At 37.3% G+C, this 21063-nt stretch overlaps 1 protein-coding gene across 1 annotated transcript in view; it reads left to right on the forward strand.

The window, feature by feature from the left end:
* LOC135248259 (glutamate receptor ionotropic, NMDA 2A-like) overlaps positions 1-21063 on the forward strand; it is a 118386-nt gene that overhangs the window by 49373 nt on the left and 47950 nt on the right. The window contains exon 3 of the mRNA XM_064322666.1: positions 14774-15366. Coding sequence (XP_064178736.1) covers positions 14774-15366 — 593 coding nt within the window. The remainder of the gene's footprint in view (positions 1-14773; positions 15367-21063) is intronic.

Below are 21063 nucleotides of genomic sequence, written 5' to 3' on the forward strand. Positions count from 1 at the left end.
GCATTGTGGGAGATATCACTTATCGCATTCCATGGACAGTTACTTGTGATTTTTGCTTATTTCGGCTTTTCTTAATTACATGTCTTTGGCGTTTTATTGTTATGTCATGTGAGACAATCTTACCACAATAATTTCAACTAGTTCCATGTTTGTTGTTCTATTTATAATATTTAAATTATACAATGTGAGTGGTGACTAAAGTCAGTGTCTTGGCCAGTTTTTTGATTACATATGACGTATTTTCCCAATATGTTGTATAGAACCAGCATTTCCTCTAGGCTAGTGTTAAATTACAGCTTGTATCATGTTTTGCCCCAGGATGCAAATAAAAGTCCAGAGATAACTACAGGTAACTGCAGGTTAACACCCACCCACCATAGTATCCCTCTCAGCGTTCTTGAACTGTTCTTGATGAAACTGCATGATCATGTTAGCCCTGCATTGATATTTGTAATCAACTGAATTGCTTGCCTGTTTTGTCGTGCATCTGTACTAGTACACGGGGAGTACTGTATGTGCTTTCAAGGACACGTTTACTGTAAATGATGATGTCTTTCCCTCAGACGTCCATGCCAAAATCAAATCACCTTAGATACTGTTCCCTGTGAAATATTTGAAAGTTCTTCAGTCTTTATCACTGAAGCTCCTTCTGAACATTTACCGACAACCAACACTTTTTCAAAGTCACTTAGATCTTCTAGCCAAGATAGCTAAAATAATGGGCACTGGATATGTGAGCATTTTAGTAAGTTAATTGCCCAATTCTGGAACCACACTCTTGTGGAAGCACCTGCTTTCAATAGACTTTGTATCCCTTATTTATTAAATCTTTACTTTATTTTGTCAGTTCCCTTTAGGCTTGCCATTGAACAGTCATTCATTTATTTTGCCTGCCTTACAATTATTGTTGCTTATAAATAGTCTACTAGTAATTAAATCCAGTATATTTCACTATAGGTTTTTTCTCTCTCGCAGTAACCCCAGTACTACCACTAAACTTGTGTGCAAAGGTAAACTGTCAAGATGGTAAATATCAGGGAGTGCTTTTCTATTTCTCTTTCAGGGTATTAGTCATACTGTAGGTGGAAGATTAAAACTGTTCTTAATTTTGCACCACTGTCAACAGATTGTGAACTGACATCACAAGGAATGTTCCAGATCCTCATAGTGTGGCAGTGTGTCCTGTTTTCGTCCCCGCCACCTCCAACACCCGTCCCAGGCATATCATCCAGACACAGCCCAACCTTATGCGACAGCTTGCCCTTGATAGATCACTGATAATTTTCCCATACTTTTTTTAGCATGACTATGTGCTGTCACTGCAATAAAGCCATGAATTATGAGCTGACATAATTGTTAATGAGCTGGGGCACCCACCTGCTCGCAGCAAAAGCTCTTTCCCACCACCTTGACCACTTTCACAGTGCCTCCAAGTTTGCCCTACCTTTGTCAAATCACACACGCACAAAGCGTCTACTCCTGAAAGCTGTTACAGATTCAATTTTCGCTCTTCATTGGTATAAATTTCTTCAGAACAAAATCATTTTCCTTGCATGAAGCAATTTTTTAAATATTTATTTTTAATGGAATCGGTTCAGAGATGGTGCTCATATTGTGGCATAATGTCCTGCTATTCAGAATATTATATCATTAATGGAACGGTTTTTTCAAGAAAACAGTTAATGTCACTGTTTCAGCTCTGTGGCAAGTCTAATAAACAAAGCATGCATTTTCAACAGCAGCTTTCAGGTACTACAAGCTTCATAAACAAGGTCAAGCAAACTGGCGTATGGCATTGTCAGCTTCAATAAAATCAATGATCGAATGGAGGAGGGTGAAGGGGAACAAAAACATTTCTCATGGAACATCACCCTGGGATTTGCATTGTAACGCCATAGACAATTAAGGTTACTGCACATGGATTCACGCAAGAGCACACAACGGCATTACCTATTTCTCCACTTATATACAGTATGTACTGCGTAGGTAATGTTAAAAGTTTGACCTCTTGAACTCAGGTGAGGTTGTCGAGGGCTTTCCTACCACAGTAACTCCTACCACACAGGACCTAACCTCACTGCATCACCACAACCTCCAGGCCACTATGGTGTATTTATGTTTCCCAGCCTCAGGTCTAGCTGAATAGAGTTGTCACTGAAAAAAAGTGCTTGATGGAAACCTCCCAGGGGTGCCGTTTGTCTAGTGAACTATGGCAAGCCAAAATTACTCTGTACTGTTTCCTGGCAGCATGTTAGGTGATTAAACAGGAATACCCATCAGGAGGAAAAAATAGAATATCTGAGAGAGATCTACTACCTTTATATCTGCTCTTTATATAACATTTTATTGAAGTATATAAACTTGATAACAGCTGATTGATTATGTTACTTAAATTTTTATTTTCCTTTTCTGAATTCATATTTCAGTATTATCAGGTACCACTGCCAGCAAGATATTTTTCAAATACAAAGAGAAGACAACTGTCCCTATATTGTTTATTTCCTACTGAGTTTCTCAGACTTTGCAATATTAATAGCGTGAATTCTTGTGGAACCAATTTGATTAAAATAAATCAGAATGTTGCAGTGCTGCTGGGAGCATTTGCTTTTACATAATTTATCTGGCACTCCACACCATGTACAGCCATCCTGAAATACTGCTCTTTATGGTCTAAGCAGGCCTACAACTAAATACAAAAAGTCATTCTCATTCTCAAAAAGCTCTGGATTAAAGGCAAAGACATTTGGATGCTTGGAATGTTTTACATTTGTGTAGTTCCCTTTTTTTGTGCAGGCTAAACCACTGCATGATGAAAACTGCGTGAATCTCATTGTACTGTACCTTTTCTGGTACATCATTTCAATTGCAACTGTTACCTGTAGATGCACCTGGTCAGACCACACACACACACACACACACACGAACACACCAAAAAAATGATGATCTGATTTGTTATGTGTATACAGCAAGTGGCTGTATTTCAGTGGCTCAGTTGGGCGTTTATCATGATTATGATTTATTCCCTTTAGTTTCTGAAATCTATGACAGTTACATGACTGACCAAATATCAAGCCCAGTAGGAAATTTGATCATGAGTTAAACATGTTAAGACATATTGACTTCTTCACATTGGTTTCTCCTCTATGCAGTCTTATTTGAAGTGAATGATACGGATTGCTAAAAAGCACTGGCGGACTGTCAGGGCCATCAGGGTATTCTCTGCTAGCTCAACCTAAATTGAATGTTTTTATGATGAAATCAGATTGTGTTTATTAACAAAATCATTATTTCCTAAATAAATAGCCAATTTTATTGGCAAAGTTGAATGGTTTCTTTCCATGTCATTGGACTATTGTTCAAATCTGTCTTCCAAAGGTGCATCACAAGGAATTTCCTCTCTGAGTCCAAGGCAGCCATTCCTGCTATTCCAGCCTCTGGAGGGCAAGCAATGGTCTGACTGCTTTAATATGGATTCAGACAATGAGTGACAATGCATCAGCCAATCAAATGTTGATGTGTAGTGATTAGAACATCCCACCTACTCTGTTTTGGCTACCCCTGTTTGATCTCATTATGTTTGCACCAGTAACAGTTGTTCAGACAGGTGACTATATACAGTTCTCAAAGACAATGGTAGTGTCACAACAAATCTGATCCGGGCTGCGAAAATGATCCGGGTGATGTAATGACATTCTAAAACAGCCAATATAGGCCCTTGTGACGTACTTAAAGTTCTATAACAGTGTCCGTTGCTATTCCAACGCTACCTGCTTGCTACAGTCTATGGAAACAAAGATTCTAAGACAACCCATTAATTTATCTGGTTTAATGGGTTATTTTCTAGCCTGAAATGCAACGATGCAAACTAAGATACATACGAAGAAACAAAAGAATACAAAATGTGGGCCATTCAAGTCAAATATGTACTGGAAAGCAGTTCCACATATTATCAATTCTGTAAAAGAATAAATAAAAAAATCTTCCATATATTTGTGACAAATTTACCATTGCTCATTTCCATCCAGCATCACCTTGACAGAACTCAACCTGAAGTCAAAACTCTTTGGTAATTCACTTCCTAAATCCCTTTTATGAATGTAAAAACCTATATCAAATCCTCCTTACTCTTCTTTTGTCTTAAGTCTGAAGGTAATGAGTATATTAGCTATTTCTTGTTTCCTTACATTATACTTCTACTTTTTCATACCAGAACCTTATTTAGTTGCCCATCTTTGTACTTCTCCAGTTTCCATCATTTAGTGTGGTGCGCAAAACCGCACATAATATTCTTTAGTGTGTTCTGACAAAGGCATTATATAGCTTCAATGTAACCAGGTTTTCGCATACGACTGGTCTCTCTTAAAATCTTTTGAATTGCATTAGTGGATTCCAAACTGTTTACTAAATCTCAATTAAAGGGATTTACACAATTAATTTAACACAAATAAAGGCTTGCATATGTCAAGATATGGACTTGGAATATGAGGACCATTTTTGGGACCAAAATCTCAAATATACATCAAATATCTTCCCCCTTATTATATTAGGTAAAACTGAACAGCACCCATTTAACTCAGATTACGCTGTTGCCGTGCAATAGATTACTTGGCTGGCAGTAATTTCTCAGCAAATGGAGGACCGCTCTGCAATCTATAGTAAATAAATGGACTTGATTGTGGCTCTGTCAATCTTGAATGAGAAAGAAAAAAACCAACACCAACATGGAACATGGCAAAAAAAGAAAAAAAGCACAACCAACAGACGCATTGAATTTATATTTCAACTGAGGATTACATTTGCATTGCTATTGAGAAAAATTTTCCAAAATGTCTTTATTCTGTTTTTTTTTTTTTGTTGCAGTAGGTAGTATTATTATAGCTGTTTAGCATTCACATGTTTAACCTGATAGCTTAGCATACATCACAAAATTTCAAGCTGGCCTGTTTATACAACAAGGTTGTAAAGTTAGGGTGTGCTTGTGCTCAAGATTATAAAACATTTTCATGTTGTTTTCATGCGCTTATCTTACTTCTCACACAGGGATGAGGATCACGGGGATTCAGGCCATGAGCACCAGTACGAATATGAGAACTAAGCAGTGGGAGATGCACTTCAGAGGCCGATTACTAAGAGTTTCTTTGTTGCCCTTAAGAGTCTGTATTTTCGGAGCAAGTCTACAGAGTGCAGTTTCTTGGACTGCACACGGCTTCTGAAATGCTTCCCAAGAGGCTTTGATTTAGTGTGGGCAATTTTGGTCATATATTTCTATTGTCTCTCTGTTACTAGTGCCAAGTACACTTTAATTATTTAAGCGATCTCTCATAGCATGTTCAAATAAGTTATTAAGTGTCAATTAAGATCACTGGTCTGCAGAGTACTGTAATGTTTGTGTTATAAGGCCAATAACATTTTTTGTATGATGACTTATTCACATGATGATACTTATTTTGTAAATCCAGGCTATTTTAAAGGTTTTTTTTCCCTTTTGATTTGTGACTTGATTAAGGTGTTATGCATTTTACAGTATCACGTATGTATCCAAGGCAATCCATATTCAACATAGCCAAAAATGTTAACAATTTAATTCTAAGTACTGCGCAGGCACTATACTAGTCCAAATACTCTACTCTGCCTGAAGGATACACTGTGCCTTATTGTAGCCTGAATTTACAACCATTGGCTCTGGAGTGTAGTGTGCAATAGTCCACTCAGCAGGTAATTGGTAACCTGAAGCATACAGGCCCACCATCATCAAACAGCATTACAAGTTGCAACACACCATCAGCTTCTGTCATTTAATCAATGAAGAAGCATCTAAACCCAGGCAAGCTCTGTCGTCAAGTGCTCTCTTACCTAATCAGCCAGCTATCCACTTCATAATTTGGTAAGTGAGGGGTAAAGAGAATACTATTTCTCATCTTTCCCTGTACACCAGAAACACAGAATCACTCTGGGTCAGGCTGCAGATGTGTAGTACGATACGGCAAAAATAAGGACAGGTTTACAGAGAATAAAAGACTTGATGTGATCACACCTGATGTAACTTGAAGAGCAGCCCAGTCATAACGACAACACACTGGGTTTTCAATCGAACTCTGCTTCATTAGTCAGATTGGCTTTGCTCTCTCTGACTTTTGCCACCTACCCTCCTTCTCCATCATTTCTCTTTCCATTTCTGTCTCTCTCATGGGTAAAGGGAAGTTCATTAAATATTGATCAAACTGTCCAAAAATGATCATAAATCTCGATTTTCCCAATCATGACAAGCTGAGCAATGAACCTATAAGTGATTAAACATGATCAGCTTTTTTTTCCAGGATGTACATCTATAACTTTTTTCAGAAAGGGAACAGCGATCATTTGGCTCTTGAGCAGGAACTGTAACTAACCAGGAGGAAATTTAGGGCACAGTTTACATAATCGCTACGTTTACTGTCCCGGCATGAAACTTTTCATGGTCTTAACACAATTGATCAAAGGAACAGTGCAAAACAGATGGGGATGCCTTTTAATGGACACGATATTCTGGCAAATATCGGAAGGAGCATTTCATACTTGGCAGAATGTGGTTGATAAAAATGCAGCTCCTTCTCAAAGACAACAGATGAAGATCTGGCCATCTACTGTCTATCAAAGGTGCAGCCATATTACATTTAGCATAATACATGTTGTCATGTAATGTTGCAAGAAACCTGTTGAGTTACATTTTAAATAAAGGAGGCTACATATCATCCCTATTACAATGAAATATCAGCATAATTCAAATTAAACATGCCTGACTACTGAGTAGAGCATTGCTTTTTTTAAAAATGATGCTGTGATTAAATTGGTGAAATTCCCTTACATTATACTTCAGCAGCCTGATAGAGTGAGATGCTATAAATGCAGCAGTACTTCAGTCCTATCATTATCTTCTATACTTGTTCTGTGGTGCTGGTAATCACCTGCCATTTGATGGTGTTACCCAGGAGAATTGCAAATAGTAAATAATGATGAGTGTGTTGTGATTGTTACTTCTAAACTAAGGACAATTTTGAAAATTGATGACAAAAAAGCTTGTCATGCCCTACTTTGTTTCTTAATGGAATTGGATGGGATATATTAGAGTAAGTAAAATAAAGATGCATTACCCAAAGACAAATAACCTGCTGAATCCAAGATTTTATCATAAAATAATATATCATAGAAATATAAATATCCTAAAAGCTGAAGGTTCACACAGACATTCTATATAGTGAAAATAAAGGCTAATTCCAAGATCTATAGTAATGTAAGGTTTAGTAAAGATGTCTTATTGCAATGTATTTGCGTGTTTTCTGTGTTTCTGCACATCTTTATTGAACAACTGAAATCAGTACACCCAGAAATATGCATATGTGCCAGCTGAAAGAATGTGTACAGTCACAGGTGCTAAGAAAGTGACTGTAGATGAGCATAATTAGTACTCAACTAAGGTTTGGTTCGGCAGTGTTGATTCTGAGCAATCAGAACTCCAATCTCTAGCTAAAGCCCAAACACTTCACTTGTGCAAAAATACATTGGTGGATTAATTTGGTTCATTAATATTGTAATAAAAAGTACGGCATCATGGGAAAATTATCCTTGGAGTGAACTTTTACAGAGTTCTTCTTTAAAATTTTCTGTGCCTTTGACAGTTTGCTATTACAGCAACTGCTCCTCACCATGACCTTTTCTCTTTGGTTTACTAATTTAATTTCTTGTGTATTATGTATTTATGCTTTACTATCTTATCTGTGTTGTATCTATATTATGAATTAATAGGAATGAACAAATATCGTACAAATGTTGTCATACTGTGCATTTTAAACCATCGACTAGTAGAGCATGCACAGCAATGCGGTACCGTGAGTGTTAATTTAACACAGATGGAGATCATTTATTTCTTTTAGACTTATAAAATGTTAGGTTTGAATCAAAACGTTCTATTGTCACTCTAACTTTTAGATGCCTTTGTTGTTTGGGAGTAAATGGGAAATAAGCATGACTCCTGCAGCAGCAATTTGTGTGCTGAGTTTGGGAAAGGTTTTATGCTTCTTCTGCAGAATCCAAATCATGAGCACATACAAAGCACAGTGCTAAGAAATAGGTTGCCATCTTTCATTATTTAATAGTCAATTTTCACATTTATGAGATTGATCCGATTTACAGGCCAGCTTTGATGGCACTGGGCTGTGCAGTGACTTGAGGAACTGATGGTTCATTTATAGATAGCTATGTGGTTACTATAGAGACCTACTGTGACTGTGGAATGCGATTGCTTTTGATTTTCACTCTCATAAATTTTATCCTCATTCTAAGATCGAATGATTTATAATAAATCACTGGGCTTCTCCTGCTGGGTTAACAACAAAAAAAAATTGGATTGTTCATTTTTACATGTGAATACACAGTGAAATGTCCAGTGTTATTTAAACTCTAATTATGTTAATTCATCTCTAACAGCGTTAATTGAAGTCTTAACAGATAACATTTGGTTCCATTCAGGAATGTGGGACCAAATGTTATCTATAAAACGTTGAATTAACACTGGACATTTTACGGTGTACATGTAGAGTTCTGCAATAGTTTAGTACATTTTGTCTTCCCATATGTGGCAAACACTGTGAGTGGACATGGGGGGAAAGCCAACCTTGGCACAGGGTTTGTGTGTTTTGAAAGGAGCCTTATCAATTAAGCCACCAAACAGGTTCAATCTGGGGCCCTTCAGCTGTATTCCCTTTTGGCAGGAGAGGGGTTCTCTTTGAGAAGGACAGCATTCCCTTCTGACAGGGGCCAGGAGCCACATTGCAGTAGCTAGGTGCTTCTACTACTGCCAGAAGCCTCTCCCTCTCTCTGGTTTTATTTGCATGAAAAAATAGCAATTTATCACTACAAGACATATAATGGACCAATCACACATAACAGCAGAGAGAAAGGGAAATACTAATGAGTGATAAAAAAGTGAGTAATCTCAACATTACATGTTGGAAAACAATTAAAATAGTAAAATTACTAATTTGTATACAATAAAATACTATTGTGCCCTACTTTTCTCTATCTTTAAATTTTTGACAAGAAGACAAGCAGTGAGATGCTAGCTTTGTATATGAAGTGGATATTTCAGCAGGATATCCTAATACATAGGATATATCTATGTATTATAAATGAATTATTTCTAATTAATAATAATAATAATAATAATAATTACTAATATTATTATTATAAATGAAGACAATTGATTATCTGTTGCTGAAAAAGTATTTTAAGCATGTGAGTAAATTGTAATTTAACAAGGATCATGGACAAAAGGCCTCTATTTTGTCCTTCACAGTCACCAGCTTTACTGTGCAAATAGACTAGTGTGCTGGTATTGATGATGATCACCAAAAATAAGATTTGTTCCAATGACATGCCTATTACCACTGGTTTGAATATTGGTTAATTTCAATGTTTTATAGCTGCAAAATAAGAGTAGCCTCTAATGTAACTAACAGATACAATCGATCAAGGATTCTAATAATTAAAATGGGTGACTGTCTTCACTTTGCAAAGTTGCAAGCATTTGAACATTCTGAACGATTTACATTTCCGATGCGTTCATATTTCAGGACTGGTATTGTATTGTTTCCTCGGGCATGCCTCATCTAGTGGCTCAGATGCATAACTTTACATTTTTTCCTCCCACGTTTTTCCAGTCTTTCATTTGAAGCTTCTCGAGTTACTTATTCGCAAGAAGGAGCATTGCTGCCACTGATACCAAATGCCACAATTCTGCAGGCACTAAAACTTCTGCTGCCTGCTGAGCCTTTGTAAATCTTCCCTATGACTTTTGAAGATCTGCATGTGTTAGCGTGGTGTTTGTTTTCAAAATCTATATTCCATATGGCAACATATGTAATTTTATGCTTTTTTAAAACGCATTTTGATGGGTTAAGCTTGTTGATTGCTGAACTCATTTCCCCGTGTGAAAAACAAAAAGACATTAAACTGTGAAAAGTTGATTGAATCCAGGCTTCACACATGACTCCACTGTCCCTCAGCTCACTTCTTCCACGCTGTCTGTGCTGCACTGTGCCACCCTTGGCCACAAATTCTCATCACAAGTTGGGAAATGCTTTATGAAAGTAAGACTTAATTACCTCAAGCCTGCTCCAGCTGAGCTAATTTTTAATGAATGATAATTAAGTTAAATCCAGTTTCAATTATAACAAGGCATGTTATTTAACATGTGCAAGACATTATCTCAGACTTTGAGGAGGGGTTAAGTGGTCCTTAATCTATGCATTTATGGAAGGCAGGGATGAAAGTCTCACGTGAATTACATTTTATTTTGTATTTCAACGTAATTCAAATAATTACATTGTATGCAAAGAAAAAATTGTTCGTAGAATTTCAATTCATAACAAAAAGAATGACTTCTTGATCCTGAAATTAAGCTTACTGTACCTCAATAACATTTCATGCACTGTACATTTCATGTACGTTAAAAGGCAACTATGGGTTACTAATTGTTCTACGATACAATAAAATTAAAGTGCTTTGTTGGTCAAACCTAAAGAATATTGTGATTCTAGGTAAATCACATGTTAAATAGGAACTGAATGGTGACATTATGATAATGTTTTCTGAGAAAAGTCTGTCATTCTAGATGTAAGCCAGCTGCTAAATGTAAATGACCTCTCGTAGTTGTTCATCAATATCAGAATAGGGATGTCAGCAGTGGAATTTTTGTTTATATATATCTAGGTTTTTAGGTGTTTTTGAGGCAAGCCCTCGCCAAGCTTGATAAGCCATCCAGGAGGGGGGACATCATTTTGTCTGAGTGACAGTGATATACTGATGAGATGATAGTGAATCCTTTTTCTGTCTTCAGTGATATCAAGTGTCATACTTTGCTGTAACTCTTTGAGCCCTAAGGTGAATCTGATGTTTTTCACGGCCCTCAGTTTTTTTACTGATTAAACAGGTTTATGTAATAGATAACTCATCATGCAACCCCTCATTTTTTGTTCACAAGACTTGTTCCTATCAGGAAATGTCAAGCTGTAGGTCTGGAGATCATATGCATTAGTTGGCATTTAAAAAAACAAAAAAAAACACACACATTTTGGCCTACTAAAAATGTGTTCCAGAGTATAAAAACCAGTAGTAAGTATCAGTTCAGGTATATCATCACATTACAAGAAGAGGTGTAACCACATCATGCCAGTAACCACTGCCTTATAATGTATTAAAATATTGTGATATGAATCCCAATGTAACAAACACAGTTTGAGAATAACTGTAGGTTTTCTATTCCCTGTAAAACAGTGGTTATATTATAATAGTTATAATAGTTAATACAATGTGAGAATTTATGAATAGCTAGTAACTTTTGTATTTTTTTCACACAAATAGCAAGCTCAACAGGTAACCAATTGCAATAGCGCAATTCATGTTGGTTTCAGCTTCACTTTGTCCTCAATTGCACATCATCTTCAATTGCACGGAAATAAATCCTCATCCTCAGAAAGTCTGGAAGGGGTGGGTGCAGGATTCTGGGTTTCTCATGAACAGGTCAGTTATGCAGTTTGCAGATTTGATTAATCGAAATTGATTGACTAGTAAAAGTCAGTCAAATTTGTACTTTTTATTCAAATGCTATTATTAGGCTATAATTATACAGGCATCAGAGTTTTTGCTAATGTTCAGCCATGGTGCTGTACCACAGCAGGATTTAGAGTGTCATGGTAACATAAATCCCCCGAAATCAAATAAATTTAAACATGATCACTGACAACACTCAGATACAGATACAACTTTTTGAAAAATTATCTGACCACCACAATGCATGAAACACTCAAAACTGGCATCTATAATACCGTATGCCATGTATATCATCCAAAGTTTGAAAAAGAAAAAGCCCAACTAATCTTCCATACCTCATCCCTCCAGCTGTGTAGGCTGAATAGACTTCTTACTAATGCTATGATAGCACTCTCCTACCCTGGTCCAGCCCTGCCAGATGAAAAAGTTGCCAAAACTGGACAACATGCACAGATGGGAGCTTAATCATGAACAAGGTGGGCAGTTGACAGATCCGTTTGCGGCCTGCATTGGGGGGGGGTTTAGCGGCACATTCATTACAAACTAATGATACATTAATTATTCAGACTGGATATTTCATTGTCTAGTCAGGGCCACAAACTGGACCACACTATGATTTGAAAATGCATGCATGTGTGTTTTAAGTGTTGGACTGTGTATGTGTATGCATGTGAGTGTGCGTTTGAGCAGAGGTGAGGGAAGTGTGGATGAGACGGAAAAGATAGGGGTGGGATGTGTCAAAAGGCAGTAAACCACATTCAAACCTTAGGAAGCAGTGGCCACAGACATGATACTTGGCATTAATTAGATATGAAATCAAAGCTCAGGGAGCTTGTCCGTATAAGTGTCTGTAAATGCCTATATGTAAGTATAGTTTGTCATAATTGACCTTGCTGCCTGTAAATATCTTTCAGAAAATTATACTGTCACACCACACAAAAATACCCCCCTCTGCTTGTCCAGTGAAGAAGCCAGGCCAACAATGAAAAACATTTAAATTTAAACCATTGAAAAATATTTTTCAGCACACCACAGGGAACTGCTGTTGTATTGTCTTAATTATTTACCATTTGTTTTATTTGCACAGTCTGTCAAAACCTGGTATGTTGCAATCAGTTATAATAGGACTCTTCCAGGTATCAATATTTAAGGAATTCCTTTCTCAGCAGTTTTTTTGCAACATAATTCTTGTCATTACTGTGTATTTATTTCATGACTAGAAATGAAATGTTTTATTTCCCATTGGTTAAAAATGTACATTTGTGCATTGTGAATTTGAATGAATCTTAGGGTCTATTTGATGCTTGGCCCTCATAAGTAAAGTGCGAGTCTTTAGTCCGAGGGCACTTGGCTGGAAACAAAAAGAAAATGTTGAAGAAAATGAGCAGGCTCAGTAGCAGATTTTGAAATCCATTCAGTCACCCACCATCTGTTGAAAGGAACAATCAATTACTGCTGCTTCAGCTTCAATATTTTATTAAACAGCTTAGACCAAAATAGATGACTGAATGCATGCTTTTAATGAATGTTTAAAGTTTGGCTCTGCAAAGAACTCTAATTAAGCTTGGTGATGGGTTTTGAACAAATCTGCTGAATGAAAGAGTGTCGAAGAGATTGGGAAAAAATAATGTTTAGAGAGCAGGAGGGTTCAAAGGCTACAGTGTGTAGAAGTTCATTAAGAAAAGTGAGTTTTAAAAGTGGAATGTATTTGTATGCTTTTAAATCCTTTATGTAGGCAGCTTTTGGGATGTTAAGCTTGTATGAGCCTTACCTTACTTTGGCTTTCACATAAGCTTTCCAACTGGCCAGGTCCTGTATGTATTGAATACACAGATGTGCAGTGTCATCAGCATTTCACCTTCATTATTCTTTATTTTTCACCATTTACTGTTGTCACATTCAATAGATTTGCTGGACAGAGTGAGATTGGCGTTCACTGGGGTTTTATTAGTGTGAGAGTGAGTTCATTACACAAAAACAAACAAAAATCTTCACCTTTCCCTTCTTCCAAGCAAAAATAATAAACTACTATAACAAAGACAAGACAAACAAACAAAAGTTTTCAACTTTCCACTTTTTTAGTTGTCCATTTCCTCTGCTTGGTCCTCTTGTACTTCATTCACTGACGGAGTCTCTCTCCCTGGCTGTGCGGGTTCCCAGTCTCAGCTCTCTTCTGTGGAAAGTGAGCACACCTTTAAGCTTTGGGCTGATTCACCAATGCAAACCAGGTGTGTGTGCCCACTCAACGAGTAGGCCTGGCTCCAGCCTGCCACAGCTGTTTTTGGTGGCTTTACGTGATTGGCATTACCAAGGAAGGTATTACTAAATTATGATTAGAAACAAATTCCGTTTTACATCCCAGGATGAATTTATATAGTAGGTTAAATCATTATCTTCTGGAGTGTTTAACATGAAGTCAGTCGTGTCTTCATCTGTTCCTTTTTTTTTGGTCTCAAGTCCCATATTCAGAATGGTAATGGGGTGCTCCATGAGGAGAAAGAGATTTGGCTGCTAAATCTTTCATTTCTTTATTGTTACATTGTCCTCAAGAAGTATGGCATTCATTGACATTAACTGATTAATTTATCTGAAATTACATTAAAACTTTCTCATGCTGTAAGATTTCTTTCTCATGCTTAACTTCACCATTATAAAGCAGTTCAGGCTTACTTTTGTTTCCCTTTAAAGAGAGTCCCTCCTTACTCTGGTTTATTATTAGTATGTCACAATGAGAAGACGGTAACAATACAACCATGGGATGACTTTGGATGAAATTATACTTTTGGAGGGCATATCTAATCTGTATGAAATTAAAGAGTCTTCTGTACTGAATTTTATTCTAAGATATAATTATTGTGAATGATTACTCTCACAAGCCTTTGTATATGACTATAATGGAATTACACACCATAGTGTTTAATCAAGAAGTGTTCATGTGCCTATTTTATCTTATATTAACTATAAAAATAACCATCAATGAATTTGCAAAAGCAGAAACAATACAACAATGAAGTATATTTTATAAAAACAGTCATGTCTAAGAGATTCTTTCTCCTTCAACACAATAGGCCTAAAATCTTTGTGTTCTTTTTATGATGTATTATTTGTTCTCTTTATTTATATTGTGCATGAACTTGAGGTTATTGCATTTTTTTTAGTAAATCACTTTTCTTATTCTCTCTGGTAGGATGTGAAGTCCACTTTCTTCCAGTTTGGGGCCTCTATCCAGCAAGAGGCCCTTCTGATGCTGAACATCATGATGGAATACGACTGGCACGTCTTCTCCATTGTTACAAGCAAATATCCAGGCTACCAGGATTTTATTAGCGTCCTTAAATTTACGGTGGACAACAGTTTTGTGGGCTGGGATTTACAGAACATCATCACCCTGGACGCCGTAGATGGGGATTCAAAGACTCAGATCCAGCTGAAGAAGATACAGTCCTCGGTCATCCTGCTCTTCTGCTCCAAGGATGAGGCAGCCTACATCCTGGAAGAGGCACGCTCCCTTGGCCTGACAGGCTTTGGTTTCATCTGGATTGTCCCGAGCCTGACAACTGGCAACCCGGAGATCACGCCAGAAGAGTTTCCCTCCGGGATGGTCTCGGTGTCCTATGATGACTGGGACTACCCCCTGGAGGCCCGGGTCCGAGATGGGCTTGGAATTATATCCAGCGCTGCTGCGGCCATGCTAGAGGAATTTGGGGACGTTCCAGAAGCTAAAACCAGCTGCTATGGACAACTGGAGAAAACCAAGCTGCCACCCAGTGCATTGCACAAGTTGGTCTCTCACTTTCCCTGTTGCCATTATGTCTACCTGTCTGTCCTATATCGGTCTCTGTGTGTATGTCTTGTCTCTGTCCATGCCGACACAATGCATTTCACGTAGCCTGTGGCCTATTTCCGTTTTTGAGTCCTCTCTGCTGTATGACAGTTGGTGATATGACTGAAGGTGATTTGATGTCAGAATACATAACGAAGCTTGGAATGTTGAGATGCATGTTGAGCTGCACTTCAGACTGCAGCAGACCTGCCTTAGTAAATGATGTCGGCATGAGCCTGACTTTGCTCAGCAGTCCCCCAAGGACTGTGCAGCTCCATCAGAAAACTAATGAGTTCAACTCTGCAACGTCTTGTGGGAGTACCAGGGAGAGATCTGAAAGGGCTTAGGTGAGCTCTCAAAATTTAAAGAGCTCTAGATTTGACCTACCCTTTTGTTTTGACTCTCTCTATTGCTTTAAATTCATCTCCAAGTATACACCTCCGGTAATGTGCTTAACTGGTCCTGTATCTGGTTATGGGTCTGCCTGGTCTTATTTCTAGCATCAATTTTTCCAGTATAAGTCCAGTATTTTTCCAAGTGTTTTCTAAGGAAAAGTAACAGTAGTTCAGTAGTATGTTTTAATGTTTATCGTCAAATAATGTAAGCCGTTTCCCATGAGCTGTTCAACATGTATCACTGTAGCTTAACTAAAATATCTTCTTATTTTTTAAAACAATATTATCTCACCTTGAATGTCTAGTCTATAGTATGTTAATATATGGGGACACAATCAGGTTGATTAAGTTGAATGATTTCTTACCAATCCTTTTCCTTGGATTAGGCCTGTACAGTTTTCCAGAAAATGCACCCTGTTGATAGTTTTCATAGAAAACAAAGTCAAGTCAAAACCCTTTTTCAAGGCTATATGGGGTGTAAAAGTTTTCAGTGCAAGCAGAATGTTGCTTTTGGACAGATTTATATGTCCTAGTTCAGTGCACTGAAAAATAGACCTGTACAAAATGTGGCCCATTTGAGTGAATAATGAATACTAAAAATGCCTGTCATTAAGGAAAAGTCATAACAGAATCCTCCAGCTCTCAAAGTATGTGGGACCATGTAGTTTGAGTGTGGGACTTGTCAAGTCTGCGAACAGTACACAGCAAACATTCACACAAAAAGGTCAAAGGTCAGCTCCATCCAAGTTTTCCTCATAACTAAGAAAATTTAAAACCTCAAAAACAGGCATCTTAAATTTGAGTATGTGAAAACAATGAAATGAAAACAATGGCTGAAAATCAGCCAATGAAAGCTTAACTTTACTGATTGATGGCCATGTGTAAGAAATGCAGAGAAGATTTGACAAAATGTTGCAGTAGCCTCCTGCAGAGTCCAGAGATTTACATATGCTGCTTGCCACTGCCTGTAAGTGACAAACTGAAGTGAACATATGAGGTTTTAGTTCATAGGGTCACGGTGGCACTCTGTGCTGTGAATGGTGAAAGTACTGGGCTGTAGCAATGAAGTCTATCTTCTTTGCGCCATTATCTAATAGTACACAGATGAGTCAGTTGTTATATAATGCACACAACTGCTGTCTTTTTTTCCACTCTGGTTTTACAGGGTGGAATTATTTAGCAGGAGAGGTGATATGTTGATATGTTATGAAGAATGGTGTTTGAAAATGTAAGCCATAATGACCATAAAACATTGTAATGGACATCTTAATGGAATTAATTGTTCTTCTGTTATAGTGATGTTGAAGCAGACAGGTGAAAATACATTTTGACTAAAATTTGCTTAACAGGTTCTGAATATTCCAGCTTGTACAATTCATTTTTAAATGTATTTTTGTAGACTAGAGGATAATTGGTCATTGTTAATTCAAAGTGGATTGAATCGAGTGGATTTCATTTTATTGCCCTTTTTAATTCCATGGGTGAAAAACCAATCACAAGCACTTTAACGTCCTGTGGATTCATTGCATTGTTATATTCTCAAATTCTGCTTAAGAACCATTAGTGATACTTTGTAAGCAGGAGGAAAATACATATAAATATCCTGCTGCTGTTTCTAATGGTAATCCCTGCATATTTGTGTCAGAGTTAAATGACTATAATTTTCACAGCAGGTATGTAGGCAGTGTGCTCTGTAGTGAATTTGATGGAATAGCATCCATATAAATCTTACAAAAAACCTTGTAGTTCTCACGTTGATTCAGCACATTGTAGAAATAAGCAGGCAGTTTACAGTTTCAAAGGAAACATGATGGATGAGAACGTGCTTTTGTGAAAATAGCATGTTTTCTAAGAAAGCAATTTTACCATCAGTACCGTAAGTGCTGATGTAGCTTCATGATAATATCATGGGCATATTCTGTTTCACAAGGCAGACACTTCAAAAATGACTGGGTACACAATTTGCTAAGGCAAAAATGTGTCGCATAGAGTGAATCATTGTGCTTTTTATTGAAAACAGCACTTAAAAATGATTACTCTGTAAGACAAAATTGATTACTCAAACAAAGAATCATCTACACAAAGGGTGAACTACTATGGAAAGATTGGATTTAGGTCATGTTGTCCAATTTGTCCATTGAATATAAAGCATCAGAACAACATCTGTGCCCAGACCAGGGAACACTCGGTACAATCCAGTGTAATACTAAATACATTATACCTATACAACTCCCACAGTCAGCGTGGGTCCTTAAGGTACGTTTCTTATAAGAGACAAAGTCCTGGTCATAGATGGGTAAACCCTTGGACAGTGAAACACTGCAAGTTTCCTTAATTGTATCCAGCACTGCATTGGCAGCCATTTTGGTTTCTTAAACTCTGTCCGATATTGATTGGCCTCTGTGTTGCCATGTGCTAATTTCCTTGCTCGTGTTCCTCTAGTGGGAGGTTTTGGAACTGAAATGCACAAGTCTAGAATGCTGCTGGAAATAATTCCACTGCTTAGCTCACTGGGCTCTATCACTCTTTGAACCTTCACCATTATCTGTTGCTGGCAGGGTTTGATTCTGAAGAAATCAATGCATGGTGCACTCTTTCTGAAGCTGCTGCCCACCACAAACATTCCCCTTCTTCTGTGAGGCATGAAATATTGACAGCAAGCACAACTGATTGATGTTCATATGAATAATGGCAATTTTTGTCTTTTCTTTTTAATCACTTAAATGCAGTCTGCACACAGCAAATTGCTATTTTTTGCTCTGTGGTATTCCATCACAACAACTCTATGACATTAAAGGACTAAATACATTATTCAAAAAATATCCAAACTACATGGGATCCAGAGGTGCTTTGTTTAATTTAGGAAATGACTGACATGCCAATGAAAAGCATTTCATTGACCTAAATGTGCCTTCAGCACAGCCAAAGCTATTTTTTTACTGCATCACTCCCACGCACATCGTCCCTCAGATCCTACATTCTACTGCTGCACTTCTGGAGCACTCGCTGATGCCAAAGGTTCTTCTGCCCTACTTTGAATCACACAAGCTTAAATCTACAGCAGTGGAGCACGCGCAACTGCTATTGTACCAGCTCTCTATCTGAGCCTTTTGGAAGCTATACAGAATATTTGTGAAACCTCAGGGTACATTCTTTTCACTGCACCAGGAAACAGCATCAGATTTACAATTGACTTGGTGTTTGCAAGCTTTTTACATAATGATGCCAGTCCTTTTTGTGGTGTTTATACAGATTTCCCATGGTAGACTGTCTGTACACATTTCTCAGGCAAATACAGTGGTACAGTGGGAGCATGCAGACATAGGAAGGATGCTGTGCAAATAAAATTGACCACACAGTAAACATTTAAGTGTTAAATCGACTCTTACAGAGTGCATATGGTCCCTACTGGAGTCATATATAACAGTTGAGGTAACACTGGCCATTTAAACATGCAGGATAAGTAGCCCAGCTGATAAAAAGATAACACACCGTAAGCCTCTGTACATATAATTCAACACAGATTTTGGGGAATAAATAAACACATTCTGCTACATACTGCATGCTGCTCTGAGCTCATTCACCTTTTAAAGCATTCCTCTGCCTGATATTGTAGTGCTAAGTAGAGCGAATGGATTTAAGACTCGTACAGAATATAAAAAACATCTTGCCTGCATGCACACAATAATGAATGCATCCTACATGCAACTGATGACTGCCTGCCCTCGTTTTTTAATTCTTCATCTCTGCAGAAAAGTTTTTTGTATTTATTTTATAATTAAAGACCATGTTCTCTTTCTGTCTGTCTAACACCACTATATAGTACATGGCCGCTCTCGAGAGTGACGTTCATTTGTTATGTACAGCCTCCCCTTGGCTGTCTGCATATACTGTACTATTCCATGTGTATGAGCATGGTGTCAAAATGGCTATCATAGCACACAAGGTTTTCCCCCTAAAATCAGAATTCTATTTATTGCAATAAGTGTGGTACTGCATTTAGTTTTCCAATTATTATCATCATTACTATGTATTATTATTGTTTATATTTGGGGGAAGAAGTTATAACTTCTTAGGGGGAAAGGTTCTTGGAATTGATTCCCAGGGCTGTGTTCAATCCTATTCAAGGCAATCAATAAATAAATATCAATGCATTTCTGCTATAGTACTACAATCAAAATAACTCATAAAGTACATAAAGGCATATCATGGAAATATATATGTGGCACTTGTAGAGAACAGAAAGTAATACAGAAAGGATATAACATAAAGTACTAGAACATAGTCCCATGGTAAACAAACAACCAGCTGGAAACAAGTGTATGTATAATGTATAATCCTCTTTAATAAATAGACATAATGAAAACTATTCAAGTTCAAGATTTGTGGCAATCATGGTAGTAACATTCTCGTAACCAGCTACATACGCTTACATTATGCCAGCTTACAAATAATCATTCAGCATCTGCGACACTATAATTCCTAGATCTGGCACAAATATTTGCTTGGTTAGATTAAAAACTTTTTGCTTTCAATTTGATTTTGTCCTTAAATGACTCATAATTAATCATAAACATTTTTTGTTTTTATTCTCACCTACTCCTTCAAGTACAAAAGTACCTTTGCCAAACTATGATTGTGAAGAAAAACAAATCATATCATTTTTATTGTAAGCACAAAAATCATTTTAATTGTCAGCTAAAACTGATGACAAATGTGTTCAGATGTTATGCCTGGTGCCATCAGCTGAATATATACTGTTTTCCCTTTCACAGAACTGTTTGCAGCTGATGCAGGCTTACCATGCCCCTATCCCCCCAATGCTTTTGACAGAACTGGAAAAATAGTAGTAGTAAAATAGTAATAAAATATGCTATCCTTTCAATTGGACACCTTTTATTTTTTATGGAATCTTTTCTGTAGATCACTCCATGTAGCTCATTGAAGGAATGATACATGATGATAGTTTTTATATCTCATACTTTTTTTGTATACTAGAGTTTAATATACTGGAGTTGAATTGATTCCAGAAAAGTCCCAGATATTTGTGGTTCTGAGCACAGCACAGCATTACAAAGTGGCATGAAATCTTATCTTGGCATCATCACATCTATTCAGAAAGTGAGGTCATTTGTCTGTGTATGAAATCTGTTTCACTACTTCAGGTCTGGCACAGTTCTGGCCCGTGGGGCTGGGGTGTCACAGTGTTTCCCTGCTGATTAATTTCCTCTGTCTTTCTCTCCCTCTGTCTTACACAGA

The sequence above is a fragment of the Anguilla rostrata genome, chromosome 2, assembly GCF_018555375.3.
Source record: "Anguilla rostrata isolate EN2019 chromosome 2, ASM1855537v3, whole genome shotgun sequence".
NCBI lineage: Eukaryota > Metazoa > Chordata > Actinopteri > Anguilliformes > Anguillidae > Anguilla > Anguilla rostrata.